This window comes from Fringilla coelebs (assembly GCF_963513975.1).
Source record: "Fringilla coelebs genome assembly, chromosome: 24".
Classification (NCBI taxonomy): Eukaryota; Metazoa; Chordata; class Aves; order Passeriformes; family Fringillidae; genus Fringilla; species Fringilla coelebs.
In genome coordinates, this window is record NC_140050.1 from 6,599,376 (window position 1) to 6,612,958 (window position 13,583).

At 63.7% G+C, this 13,583-nt stretch overlaps 1 protein-coding gene across 1 annotated transcript; it reads right to left on the reverse strand.

The window, feature by feature from the left end:
• Positions 1 to 6,244: 6,244 nt before the first annotated feature.
• On the reverse strand, positions 6,245 to 12,173 carry TMEM59L (transmembrane protein 59 like; the record flags this gene model as incomplete). Its single annotated transcript, XM_084221249.1, has 8 exons — positions 6,245 to 7,701; positions 7,898 to 8,015; positions 8,136 to 8,247; positions 8,543 to 8,648; positions 8,739 to 8,885; positions 10,375 to 10,472; positions 10,698 to 10,803; positions 12,006 to 12,173. The coding sequence occupies 8 exons, from the start codon at positions 12,171 to 12,173 to the stop codon at positions 7,540 to 7,542; spliced, it is 1,017 nt and encodes a 338-aa protein (XP_084077375.1). The 3' UTR covers positions 6,245 to 7,539.
• Positions 12,174 to 13,583: the final 1,410 nt, after the last annotated feature.

Consider the following 13,583-nt stretch of genomic DNA (forward strand, 5'->3'; position numbering starts at 1 on the left):
CAGTGCTGGGAGCTGGGGATGTTACACCTCTGCTTCCCCTGCAGGAAAAGCAGGGCCAGGCTGGATGCTGTAAATGCCTTTCACATGTTCCCCAGATCCCAGTTAAATTGAACCCCAGAAGGTCTCTCAAAGCAGCAAAAATGCATTTATAAGACCCTGGAAGGAAGATGTATTCCATAACGACTCTGGTGACCAGGCGTGCTGACTTGTGTCATGTGGAGAAGGAGCCAAGGGGGGTATTTCTTGTTATTTCATATTGCTGATGGGATTTTACCTCTGGCAGCAAATCCAGGAACTTTTTAGTTACCATTATTGTTTGATTTTATGGGCCATTTGATATTTATTTTTATTTCTCTTCATTATTTGTTGAGTGCACTTAGCCCCCTTCCCCGAGCAGCCTGCCTTATATCTAAGGTGAATTTTATGACCAGTGTTAGCACAGCAATCTGAGCAACTCACACAACTGTAATATATTTATCCTGTGCACTCAGTCCATCCAGGCAGGCCTGGAATTCCTACTGTGGAGAGCAATGGTCTGCCTGGAAAATCCCAACTCTAACTGGACTGGGTATAAAAAAAATGAAAAAAAGGAATAAATTCCAAACTATTTACATTCTTCTTCTTTCTGATCTTGATTTCAAACCTTCAGGATCTATTTGAGTCATATTTTCACCTTTTTTTTGGTTTGTTTTTTTCCCTTTGCAAAACATGAGGTCTCTCCATGTACCTTTTGCTGCAAGCCAAGCTCTTGTGTATCCCACAGCTCCCACAGCTGGACTTTAAAATCCACAGCCAGCACTGGGAGAGTAATGACAAAATCATGAGCTGGCAGCTCTGCCTTTCCCTCCTCATTCCATCCTGCTCAGGAGCAGGAATTCCTCACAGCTCCCAGCACCAGCATCCAGGGGTTTTATTTTATTTTTTTTTTCCAAATTTTTGTTAGATTTTTCCCAGCACAGGATTTTTTTCCCAATTCTTGTTCCATTTTTGGCTGCCTTATTTTCCCCTGGTTGTGCAGGAGGCTGCCATGACCTCCCTCACTCTTCCTGGGTGATGTCCCAGCTCTGTCTCCTGCCTGCCCCGAGGGTGTGCCGGGGTTTCTCAGTGCCAGTGCTTCTCCCTGCTTTTATTCCCTCTGGATTTCTGCTCCCTGCTAATCCCTGGGTAATCCTGACAGAGCCTGAGCCTGGGGAAGGTCAGGAGCACAGGCTGGGGTGTGTCTGCTGTGCCAGCAGGATGGAAAAACCTTTCTCCCTCCCTCCCTCCCTTTTATCCTGCCCCTCAGGATGCGTTTCCCCGTGGAGATTTTGATCTGCTGTGGGCTGGTGGGGGTGGATCCTCCCCTCCTTCCCCCTGCAGCCCCAGCCCTGCCAGGGCCACGGCAGAGAGAGAATTCCAGGGTGGAGAGCGGCCACCAAGGCTGGGGATGTGAGACCCCCAGGGATGTGGGACCCCCCCAGGGATGTGGGACCCCCCCAGGGATGTGGGACTCCCCCAGGGATGTGAGACCCCCCCAGGGATGTGGACCCCCCCCAGGGATGTGGGACCCTCAGGTATGTGAGACCCCCAGGGATGTGGGACCCTCCCCAGGGATGTGAGACCTCCCACAGATGTGGGACCCTCAGGGATGTGGGACCCCCAGGGATGTGGGACCCCCAGGGATGTGGGACCCCTCCTAGGGATGTGAGACCCTCAGGGATGGGAGACCCCCGTGGATGTGGGACCCTCAGGGATCTGGAACTCCCAGGGATGTGAGACCCCACCAGGGAAGTGAGATCCCCAAGGATGTGGGACCCCTCAGGGATGTGGGACCCTCAGGAATGTGGGACCCCTCAGGGATATGAGACCCCTCAGGGATGTGGGATCCCCAGAGATGTGAGACCCCCAGGGATGTGGGACCCCCGGGGATGTGACACCCTCAGGGATGTGGGACCCCCAGGGACGTGGGATCCCAAGTCCCTCAGGATGAGCTCTGTAGGCTCCCACCATCCTGGGGTGCAGCCGAGCCCCACGGGTCCCCCAATTCCCCAATTTCAGAGACAATCCAACAGAACCAGCACCAAACCCCAGGACAGCAGCACCCCTTCCGTGCCAGGACAGAGCCAGCCCGGCTCTCTGGCTGGATGCCCACCCCAGGCAGCGTCCCCCACCCTGTGGGGCAGCAGTGCCACCTTCTCCAGCGGGGATGGAATGTGGGAATGCTGCGGTGAGGAGCAGGAACGAGCCGGACACGGAGCACAGAGCCACGTGGGGTCTGCCCTGGGGGAAGGATCAACACCTTCTGGCAGGAATCTTGGGCTCCTTCCAGCCCCACACGGAGAGCTGACCCCTCAGGAGCTGGCTCCTGCTCAGCTGGCAGCGCCGGCCATTCCCAGCGCCATTTGGGGCGAGGATCCTGCAGCTCCCCTCCGTGTCCAACACGTGTCACCCCCGAAGCAGGGATGGCTCCAGGTGCTGCAGCATCGCCCCAGCCCGTGGGGAGCCTGCTTCCCACCAAAACACCCATCCTGGCTGCCCTCCTCACCTGGCAGCAGAACACAGGAGCGAGCGGGGAGCGAAGCCCCTCGCCGCCCGGCCGGCGCAGGAATAATGAAGGGCAGGGAATGGAAAATGCCGGTGCTGGCTGCGCTCCGAGGGTGAGGGTGCTCCCCTTCCCTCCCCACGGCAGCGCCAGGGCCCAGCAGCTGCGCCAGGCGGCACCGCGCTCCGCTCTGACATTTGAAGAGGAGGAATAATTTGGCTTCATTATCCCCCCCCCTCCCCGCCGCCCCCCGAGGGTCCCTCGAGCCGGGCTGGAATGTGCGTGGTAGGGACAGAACCAATCCCATTAGCACCAGGAGATTGTTTTTCCTTTGGTTTTGTTGTTGTTGAATCGCCCGTGGCTCCGGCTGGGTGGGGTGGGTCGTAGGAAGGAGGACGGGCAGAGGAGACCCATGGATGTGTTTTCCCATCTCTGGCACGGTGCTGGCCTGCCCAGTTCCAGCAGCTCCATGGGGTTTCCATCTCTGAAGGCCTGGAGGGCTTTGTGGTGGCTCCAGGCACAATTCAAAGGAGAATTTGTAAGGGAAAGGGTTCCGCTCCACATGTGCTTTGAGCCCTGGTCCAGCTCCCCATTTCACCTCCTCATCCTTGCTCCATCCCTGGACGGGGATTTATCTCCATTGGGGTTAAAAGTGAATTTACAGCTCTGAATGTTGGTCAGGAATTCGGGATGGCAGCTTTGTGCTGGCAGGAGCTGGGCCAGGAGCAGGGAGAGGCAGCTGGAGCTGCTGGAAAATATCCGTTCCCATCTGAGAGAGGAGCCCAGGCTCTGCTTCCATCACCTCCAGGAGCCCTGCAGCTCCAAACCTGATGCTTCACCCTCAAGGGGACCCTCAAGGGAGAATGAGAATCATCACCCAGGCTGGGGACCCTCAAGGGAGAATGAGAATCATCACCTCCTTCCTCCCACAAGACAGGAATAAGAAACCTGCCCCGACATCTTGGTGTCCTGCAGAATCTCCCTGGGATGCGAGTGGGAAGGGGATCACGTCCTGAATCATCAAAAGGGGGATTAGCACAAGGACTTCTCCTCCCTGCTGACCCAATCCTGGGGTGTCTGCCCTCTGAGGCACCCCGAGGACCCCAGTGCTGTCCCCAAGCAGGGACATCCTGGAGGGACAGGCCCAGAGCTCTGGGACAGGGAGCTGCGGGTGCTCCTGAGGGGAAGGGGGTGAGAAACGGGGACAAAGGCACGCTTGGGAGCAGATGGCAGGAGGGGGGAAATCCCTGCCTGGCCCAGCTCCTCGGGGCATTGTGTGAGCCTGGTGGAGCCAGGCCAGCTCCCAGCAGCTGAGATTTTCTGGAGGGGACAAGAGCAGCCCAATGCAGCCACCAAGAGCAGCCAGGGGGGTGCTGACCTTGATTACAGCTGGTGAGACCCCCACAACCCTCAGCACCCGAGCCCCAGCCAAGGGGGAGATGCCACAGGGGTCTGTGGTGGAAGTGTAGGGGGAAACTTGCTGGAATTTCCCCCAATTTTGAGGCTGCTTCTTGCCACAGACACATCTGGGATGAGTTGGACATGTGGACACACGGAGGTGAGTGTGGACACGTGGACATAAAGGTGAGTGTGGACACAAGGACATCAGGATGAGCATGAGGGTGGGAGGGTGGACACGAGGATGTGAAGAAGGACACAAGGACACAGTGATGGACAGGTGATGTGAGTGTGGGCACACAAATGCTCACCCCAAGGACGTGACCCACGGTGGGCTCAGGATGCCCCCCATGCCCTCACCACCAGCACGGGCTGGAGGGTGATTCCTCCCAGCCTGGCTTGCCCATGGCTGATGGGGCCACACACCAGGAATTTCCCTTCCCCTGTGAACAAATGAAAGAGGGAGAGAGAAGGAAAAGGCGTCGGGTGGAAAAGCCCGCGGCTGCCTGCTGGGGGGAGTGGAACCAGCGGATTTCATGCGTCTCCTTCTTGTTAGAGTGGGGTCCCTCCTCACCTGCTCCTGGGCACAGTTTCCTGCACCCCGAGCCAGCAGTGAGGAATCTGACTCCAGTTTAAAGACGAGGAGCTTGTCCACGCTCTGCAGCCAGGCTCCCATCCCAGGAGGGGACACACTCGGAGCTGCTGCCCGCCCTGGGCTGGGTTTGCCAGCTGTCTGCCCCGATCTGGGGCCTTCCCGCCTCCCCCAGCACCAGCCCCTGTGAAAATTCAGCACAAAGACACCCCCTGAGGGCTGTCCCTGCCCTCTGAGGGGCACTCGGTGGCCTGGGCCTGGCCAGGGGGTTTTTACCCCTGAGTCATCAGATTGTGCCCACCTCAAAAGCTGCTCCGTGCTGGGCTACATCTCCCAGCCCTTCCCTCTTTTGCTGCCCTCCCACCCCTCTGCCCACCCCGAGGCACTGCTGAGGACACCGTGCAAACCCCCAAATCCCTTTGTGGGCCGGGAAACATGGCCACGGCACCCACCGTGCCTCCCATGCCAGCCCCACAGGGCCAAGGCTGCCCGGAGCATCCTCCCACACAGGCAGCGAGCTGGGAACGCCATCCCCGTGCACTCCATTTAGGGAAAACCCCCTCCTGTCCCCATCGTGCGAGCACCGAGCCCCGCTCCCCTCCTCCCCAGCACCGGGGAGGGGGTGACATCGCACCCCCCACGGAGGGACAGGCTGGGGACGTGCTCCGGCAGCAGAGGCTGCTGGCAGGGAGCAGCCCCGGCCTTTGGAGATCCTTCTTTGGCTGTGACTCCTGCCAAGCGCGCCGGCATCCATCCCCGGCACCTCCGCATCCCTGGCTCCGCGTCCCGCGGCAAACGGGGGCTCCTCGGGGGAGCCGCTGGCTCCGAGCTGGGGACCCCGCTGAGCTACTGAAGTGCGGCCGACGAGGCTCCAGCCCCTCGCGTGAGCTGCCCTGCCGTGCCTGGCACCGGGAGAGCTCGGCTGCGCCGTGGGCACGGCGCCAGGACAAACACACGCCGGGGGAAGGAAAGGTGGGACATGCCAGCTCCCCCCTGCCCGGGTGCTGCGTGTGTGACACCCGTGTGTGACACCACCGATTGACACTTTTCCTCCTCAAAATGGTGTCCACGGGTGGTTTGCAGTGGGAAAAGCCCTCGTTTTCCAGCCCTTCCACGTGCACCGAGCCCTCCCCGAGGCTGCATCCCGGCTTTCCCCTCCTTGCAGCTCGCAGGGGGATGCTTTGGGGGGCTTGCCCCACAGCATCTCCTCCCACTCTTGATGCTGAATCTCTCAACGCAGCAGCAGAGAGGAGCTCTGTTCCGTGCCCATGCCAAGCAGCCCAGCAGGGATTTCTCTCCGGTTTGCCAGAGGTTTGATCCCGGCGCAGTTTCCAGAACGGGAACAGCCCCGTGCCCTCCTGCCGGCCCCATGCGGGGGATCAAACCCGCTCCCATCCTGGGACCAGCACCCCACGAAGCCACCGACTCTCCCAGCTCTGGTACAAACCTTTTATTCTATTCCCCCTCCCAGCTCAGGGCTGGGTTTGCCCTTCGGAGGCGAGGCCGGGAGGGCTCCGCGGCCGGGAGGGCTCCAGGGCCGGGAGGGCCGCGCTGTCCCCGGAGCTCCTGCCCGGGCATCGGGGGAGCTGCCGCGGCCGGAACATCACAGACTGCACCGAGCTTCACACGCGGCCGGAAAGCAACAACGAAAAGTGGACCCCAAAACGGACACGAGACCCCCCCCAGGCCTCCCCCCAACCCGGTTCCCCAAACCCAGATATGTTGGATGGGTGGAAGTGACACGGAGCAGCACAAAACCGGTGGGGACGGGGATGAGAGCCCCCGGTGCCGCCACACCACGGCCCCCGGGAGCCGCCGGCCCACGGAGAGAGCCCAAAAATCCAGGGGAGGGGGTCGGGGGTAATAAGTTAATCTGTACAGACGTGTTAGGTGACACGGGGGTGGCGGGGCCGACGCCCTCCCGGCACAGGGGTGTCCCCGCGGGGCGCCGGGGGCCGAGGAGCCGCATGCCGGTGCAAATCGAACCACGGAACGATGCATGAAATCGAGTGGTGGAGAATGCGGGGAGATGGGGAGCAGGGAGACACCTCCATGCCCAGGAGCTGTGCCAGGGTGAGCCGAGGGGAGCCGTGCTTGGTCCCACTGCCCATTTTGAGGGCAGCGCTGTGAGCCCAGGGACGCAGAGACCGGGTCCTGCCGTCAGCTACAGCCCCGCAGGCTGCTCCCAGCATGGGGCAGGGATGCTGAGCCCAGGATGGAGCCATCCCTACAGGATGCCGAGCCCAGGATGGAGCCGTCCCAGCAGCTTCCACCTCCTGTCCGAGCTTGAAGTCAGGGAAACGCCGCCTCATCCCCTGCTTGGTCCCACCAGCAACTTGTTGGCACCAGGGCCAGCTCCCCCAGGGCATCACGGAGCAGGGAGGGGAAGGAGCCATCCCAGGGCCCCTCCGCAGCTCCGGGAAGGGGCTGGCTGGGTGCTCGCGTGGGCACGGAGGCGGAGGGATCCGCTCCCGTCTCCGGCTGCCAACGCCAAATCCATTCGCCACGTTTCGGCTCCCCGAGGCAATCGGCTCCGGCCGGCGGAAGGGAGTTCCCAGGGCCGGGGCCGGCGCCTCGGAGGCTCAACCCAAGGTGGGAGGCCGAGGATGTGCCGAGCCAAAGCTCAGAAGGCTGCAGACGTTCTCCATCCCCCACCGCAGCCGGCTCCCTCCTGCCCAGCGCTGGACCCATGCCCGGAGGGCTGCGGGGCCCCGGCGGCTCCGGGCGGGAGGAGACAGAGAGTCCCGCTCCGGGGACGGGCTCCCTCCGGCCTCCCTGCTCTGGCAGCTCCCCTCTCGGCTCTGCAAGCCAGGATCCCAGCTCACAGCACATCCCTGGGGGAGGCAGAGCCGCTGCCCGGCTCCTGGAGCCGCCCCCACGGCGGCCGCGCCCGGGGAGGAGAGCGGGACTCGGGCGGAGGCAGAGATGCCCCTGCGGGAGCTGGGGACGCGGGGAGCCGGGCGGGATCGGGGGCGATGCCGTGGGGATGGTGAGAGGGAGGTGGAGGCGGTGGGAAGGGGCGGGAGCGCTACAGGATGGTCTTGTCCAGGTCGACTTTGAGGGGCAGCGGCCCCGCGTCCTCCCCGCCGTGCGCAGGGCACAGCGTGACGGCGATGACGGGCGGCAGCGGGAAGGCGCCGGGGCCATCCAGGTCCTCCAGGTACTCCTTGTCCCCGTTGATGCTCAGAGGCTGGAAGAGAGGCAGAGACAACAGTGCAGCCCCAGAACGGGGGGCAGCTCACCCCCAGCTTGGGGGCACCACGGGGCCGGCTGTGAACGCACCTCACACCCCACACGGTGCCTGGGGACCGCAAAGGGGGCACAGCAATGCCCACCCAGCCGTGCCAGGTGTCCCTGGCACCCTGGGGGCTGCGCTCACCCCGTACCTGGGTCTTGACGTGCTGCTCGGGGGCCGTCACCAGGCTGGCACAGCTGAGCCACAGCATCACCATGATGGAGAGGAAGAGGCAGGCGGCCAGGATCCAGCGAGGAAGGCCCGAGCGCCTGTAGCACCCCACCACCCCCCGCCAAAGAGGAGGCAAGAGTTTATGGCAGGGCACGGGCTGGGAATTGGGGTTGGGGGGGATCTGCTCTGCCACATCCAGCAGGTCCCAGACCACCTACTTGGACATGCAGCCGAGGAAGTCGTGCTCCTGCTGCGGGGGCTCCGGGGGGCGCGCCTTGGCTTTGCCCCGCGGCTCCTTCACAGGGGGCTGGTCCCCCTTTGCCCGGGGGCCTGGGGGGGAGAGGCCGTGCTGAACATGGGCACCCATGTGGACACACCCTCCTCTCTCCCATCCCCTTGCCAGCATGGTGGGGGTCCTGCTCTCTCCCCGAGACCCTCTGCCCGCTAAGGGGGCACAGAGGATCCCAGCAGGGCCCCATCCAGAGCCCCCCCAGCGTGGGTGGGGGTGTGGGAAGCTGATCAGACCCAGAAATGGGAAATTTGTTCAGCTCTGGAGAACTCAGAAGGGAGCCAGGGGGGCTCAGAGGCTCCCAGCCCCCTCCCAGCAGCCCGGACCCCCCCTCACCTGTGTGGGGCTGGGGGACACCAGGACTGGATCCCGATCCCGATCCCGGCTGTGCTGGCTGGATCTCCAGGGCCTCGGCTGCTGGGTACTCCATCTCAGGCTGGGACTGGGTCAGCAGGGGAAGAGGGAGAAGGCAGTGAGGAAGGGGGTCCCAACCCCCCTGGGCACCCACGGAGGATCCTGGGGACACCCCCACCTGAAACACCACGACTTTGCCATCGTCCGCCTGCAGGTAGAAGGTCCAGGTGGAGGAGATGAAGCTCTGGGCAGAGCTGACGATGTCGTTGCAGAAGGTGGAGACCAAATCCAGCATGGAAAACGACGGTGCTTTCAGCTCCAGGCTCTGCAGAGGAGCAGGGACATCACCTCACGGCTGTCCCCTTGTCACCCACCCTAGCAGGGAGCATCCCGCCCCGAGGTCGTGGCCGGGTTGAGCCGGGCGCTCAGCTCTGGGCTCAACCTGCCTCACCCAGGCACGGAAAGGGATGTGCCAGGGCTCTGCTCCAGTCCCAGGAGGGTCACCCAGTGACCCCCGGGGTGACCACCCAGCTTTGGGGCCATCCCCCAGCCCCAGGACCGTCCCTTTGGGGTGGGATCACCCTCCTCTGCCAGAGACAATGGGAGCGGAGCAGCCGCGGTGCCGAGGGCGTTGCTCTCCTGGCAGCCTCTCGGTGCCCTGGATTCTTGGCCGTCGCGGCAGTTTGTTATTTTTAAAGCATCCCTGCTGGAATCCGCTTGGCTGCTCCCTGCCACTGGCTCCGAACATTTTCCGACAGCCCCTTGCACGGTCAAACCAGCAAACAGGAAATAAATAGGTCAGATTCTGTATCTAATTATTATGCTAAATCTGCTTTGCCTGCTCGTCTGGGAACCTGAGGAAAAATGCTTTGGGTGGGTGGAGGGGGTGAGGGCCCTGCCTGTCACCCCCAGTCACCCCCAGATGCTCATGCCTGGCCTTGGAGAGGGATGGGAAGGCTGGGAAATGGGATGGAGAGGTTGGGAAATGGGATCGGGAGCTTCGAAGGTCTTAAAACTGGGCTGCAAAGGAGGGGAGTTCAAAGGAGCTTTTCACTCTTTTTACGGCGCAAATTCATCTTTGCCTGCACGTGCACGGAGCCAAAAGCCTCTTCCTTGGGCCAAAGTCTAATTTAATTAATTGGGCGAAAGCTGAATTAATTAAATGTAGGAGGGGAAAGCGTTGCTGATTGCTGGGAAGGATAACAAATCCAAACTGGGGGAATCTGCCACGATGCCCAGTCAGACCCTCTCACCCTGGGAATTCCCTGTGGCCTCCCTGCCCGGCCCAAGCCATGCCCAGCCCAGTTAATTCGCTTTTTGGATTTGTGACAAAGCAACCAGTGGTGGGGAGGATCAGCCTGGCACATCTGGAGCTCCTGTCCAGATGGAGGGAGGGAGGGATGGATGGATGGATGGATGGATGGATGGATGGATGGATGGATGGATGGATGGATGGATGGATGGATGATGTATGGATGGGTGGATGGATGGATGGATCCATGGATGGATGGATGGATGGATGGATGGAGGGATGGATGGATGGATGGATGGATGGATGGATGGATGGATGGATGGATGATGGATGGATGGATGGATGGATGGATCCATGGATGGATGGATGGATGGATGACGGATGGATGGATGGATGGATGGATGGATGGATGGATGGATGATGGATGGATGGATGGATCCATGGATGGATGGATGGATGGATGGACGGATGGGCTGCACTTGTGGGGTGTCCCCCACCCCGAGGGAGGGGAGGGACTGTGCTGAGCTCCTGTTCAAGGAAGGATTTCCCCATCTCCCTTCACCTTCTCCTTCCTGCTCTCCTCCACCTCGGGCAGCTGCTTGCGGCACCCGGTCACGCACCCAAACTGCTCCTCTGCGTTGCCGTAGGCTTCGGCACAGGCTGGGGGAGAGGAGGGGTCAGGCTTGGGGGCTGCTCAATCCCCGGGACCCCCGTGCCCGTCCCCACTGCCCCCCAGGGCCGCTCAACCCGCCCCCGCTGGCTGCGGGGCCGAGCGGGGCGGGACGCTCCGAGGGTGTCGGGTGTCGCTGCTCCCGGTGGGATACGGGGATCCCCCCGGGACGGCGCTGGGGGCGCGGGGGCCGCTCGGCCACCGGCTCCTCTCACCTGCTTCGCACTCGGCTCTGGTCGTGTTGAGCTCGGCGCTCGCATCCACGAAGTGACAGATGGAGAACAGCCGGCAGCCCCGGTAACAGGCGTTGAGAACAGCATCCTGCGGCGAGGAGGAGGAGAGCGTGGAGCTGGCACCGGGCTCAGCCCGGTGGCTGAACCGGACACCCCCTCCCCGCGGCCCCCCGCATCCAGCTGGGGGGCACCGAGCAGCGCCGCCCCCGCCCAGGACCGTGCTGAGGGCTGGCACCCCAAAGCCGGCACTCCCAGAGCAGGGAGAGCTCCCCAGAGCCCCCCGGCTGCCCCCCAGGGTGGGTCTGCACGGGGCCAAGTCCTCGTGGAGGGTGTGGAGGGTGTGGAGGGTGTAGAGGGTGTGGAGGGTGCCCCCATCTCTGTTGACACCATGGGCTGGCAGGAGGTGGGGGTGCACTGCTCTGGGGGAGGGGTAACGATCTGGGGGGCCGGGCAGACCCTGAGGGGGTGTGGGGGGCACACAGAGCCTACACGGGGGTCACCAGGATTGGGCAGGCTCAGGGTAAAGGGGTGACACTGTGGGCACCCCAAACCCGTGGGAAGCCCTCACTGGGGGCACCCCAAAGCTGCTCCCCCTGTGCCAGGCATTCCTGGTGCTCCCCGTGCCCCCAGTACCCCACTGACCCCCATGCCCCCAGTGCCCCCAGTCCCCCCAGTGCCCCCAGTGCCCCAGTGCTCCTGGTACCCCCAGTGCCATTGATGCTCCCCATGGGACTGGTGCCCCCCAGTCCCCCCAGTGATCCTCAGTTCCCCCAGTGCCCCGATGCTCCTGGTACCCCCAATGCCATTGATGCTCCCCATGCCCCTGGTGCCCCCCAGTGATCCCCAGTTCCCCCAGTGCTCCCAGTGCCCCCAATGCTCCTGGTACCCCCAATGCCCCTGATGCTCCCCATGCCCCTGGTGCTTCCCAGTCCCCCCAGTCCCCCCAGTGTCCCCAGTGCCCCCAATGCTCCTGGTACCCCCAATGCCATCGATGCTCCTCACGCCCCTGGTGCCTCCCAGTACTCCCAGTGCTCCCAGTGCCCCCCATGCTCCTGGTACCCCCAATGCCATCGATGCTCCTCACGCCCCTGGTGGCCCCCAGTACTCCCAGTGCTCCCAGTGCCCCCCAATGCTCCTGGTACCCCCAATGCCATCGATGCTCCTCACGCCCCTGGTGCCCCCCAGTACTCCCAGTGCTCCCAGTACCCCCCATGCCCCTGGTACCCCCAATGCCATCGATGCTCCCCACGCCCCCGTTGCCCCCCCGACGCCCCGGTGCCCCGCACTCACGGCGGCGGCCCGGCGCTGCAGGCTGCGGCCGCACTGCCCGCGGCACCCGCCGGTGTCTCCCAGCTGCGGCGAGAAGGGGTCGGTGGCGGCGGCGGCGGCGACGGCGGCGGCGAGAAGGGCCAGGCCGAGGGCGAGCAGGGCCCGGGGCCGGCGGGCCGGGGCCGCCATGGCGGGCGCGGAGCGGAGCGGAACGGAGCGGAGCCGAGCGCACCCACCGCCGCCACCGCCGCCGCCGGCCCCGCCGTGACGCGCTGTGCGCCGGGCGGGGGGAGCCGGGGGCGGGGGGAGCCGCCGCAGCCTGCCGCAGATCCACCGGCACCGGCACCGGCACCGGCACCGGGCGGGGATGATGAGAGAAGGGTGCGGGAGGATGGGGGATGCCCAGGCAGCAGCGGGGGGTGAGGGGAACCCCGGGATGCGGGAGGAGGGGGGTCCAAGGGCCAGGGATGCATGGACACCAGGGGATGCAGGGGGACAAAGGGGACGTGGGAACCAGGAGATTTATGGGGACCAGAGGGTGTAGGGGGACCGTGGGCTGAGGGAGGCACTGGGGGATGCAGGAGGGTTCAGGGTGCAGGGACACAACAGGACTTGGGGCCACTCCGACACAGAGGGACACAAGCGAGCAGGGGGACTGAGACGATGATCTGGAACCGTGTCACAGCGGCACTGGTGTCACACAGAGGGACAGGGCTGCCTCAATGCCACACACGTGGACTAACCCCTCAGGAGGGTCCCCAGCCAGTGTCACAGCCCACTGTGCCACCCTCTGTGTCCCTCCAGGACTCCCCAAGTCACCTTCGTGCCTCTCATCCTCATCCTCACTCCTCAGGGCCCCCTGGCCGCTGCTGGGCTCTCCCTGACACCCCGGATTTACAGCTGTGATTTCCCAGGCTTTAAAGGACATCAAAGGCACCCCCACCCCCCTCCTCACCCCTGCCCTGCCCATTCCCCTTATTTATGGCAGCACCCCAAAGTGGGCCCGGGGGGAGGAGGAGGGGGAGGCCTGGGGGCTCTGCTAACCTCCAGCCCTAATGGGGAACACATGGCAGGACCCCGGCGCGGGGAACGGGGGGGGTCTCCCTGTCCCAGCTCAGGATTGAGGGGTGCTGCGTGCCCTGGGGCAGGGACTGAGGGGTTGGGGGTGCTGGGGGGCGCAGCCCGTGCCCCCCCGGGGGCAGGGAGCGGGGCCTCTCCTCGCCCCGCCGGTTTATTCATCTTATTAATCAAAGCAGGGCGGGCAGAAAATGAGCTGCGGCCGGGCCGGCGGGGCTGCCAGGGCGCTGCGCTCCCCTTCCCCCTCCTGGAGCCCCGCCAGCCGCGGCCCCGGGTCCGGCACCGCTGACGAATGGCCGAGAAAATGGGGTAGATTGGGGGCTGTCACCGTAAATCACCGCACCGCAGGTGGGGCTTCCACCGGCGGCAGGGGCAGAGCCGCAGCCCGGACCCCCGGGGGCACCGGGAGCCTCGGGCCGGTGGGCGCCGCTCCCGCCGCACCTGCCCGCGCTCCACCCGCGCTCACCTTTCCACGGGGAAAAAGCCTTTCCCCGGTAAAACCCTCCAAGCTGGCAAATACCG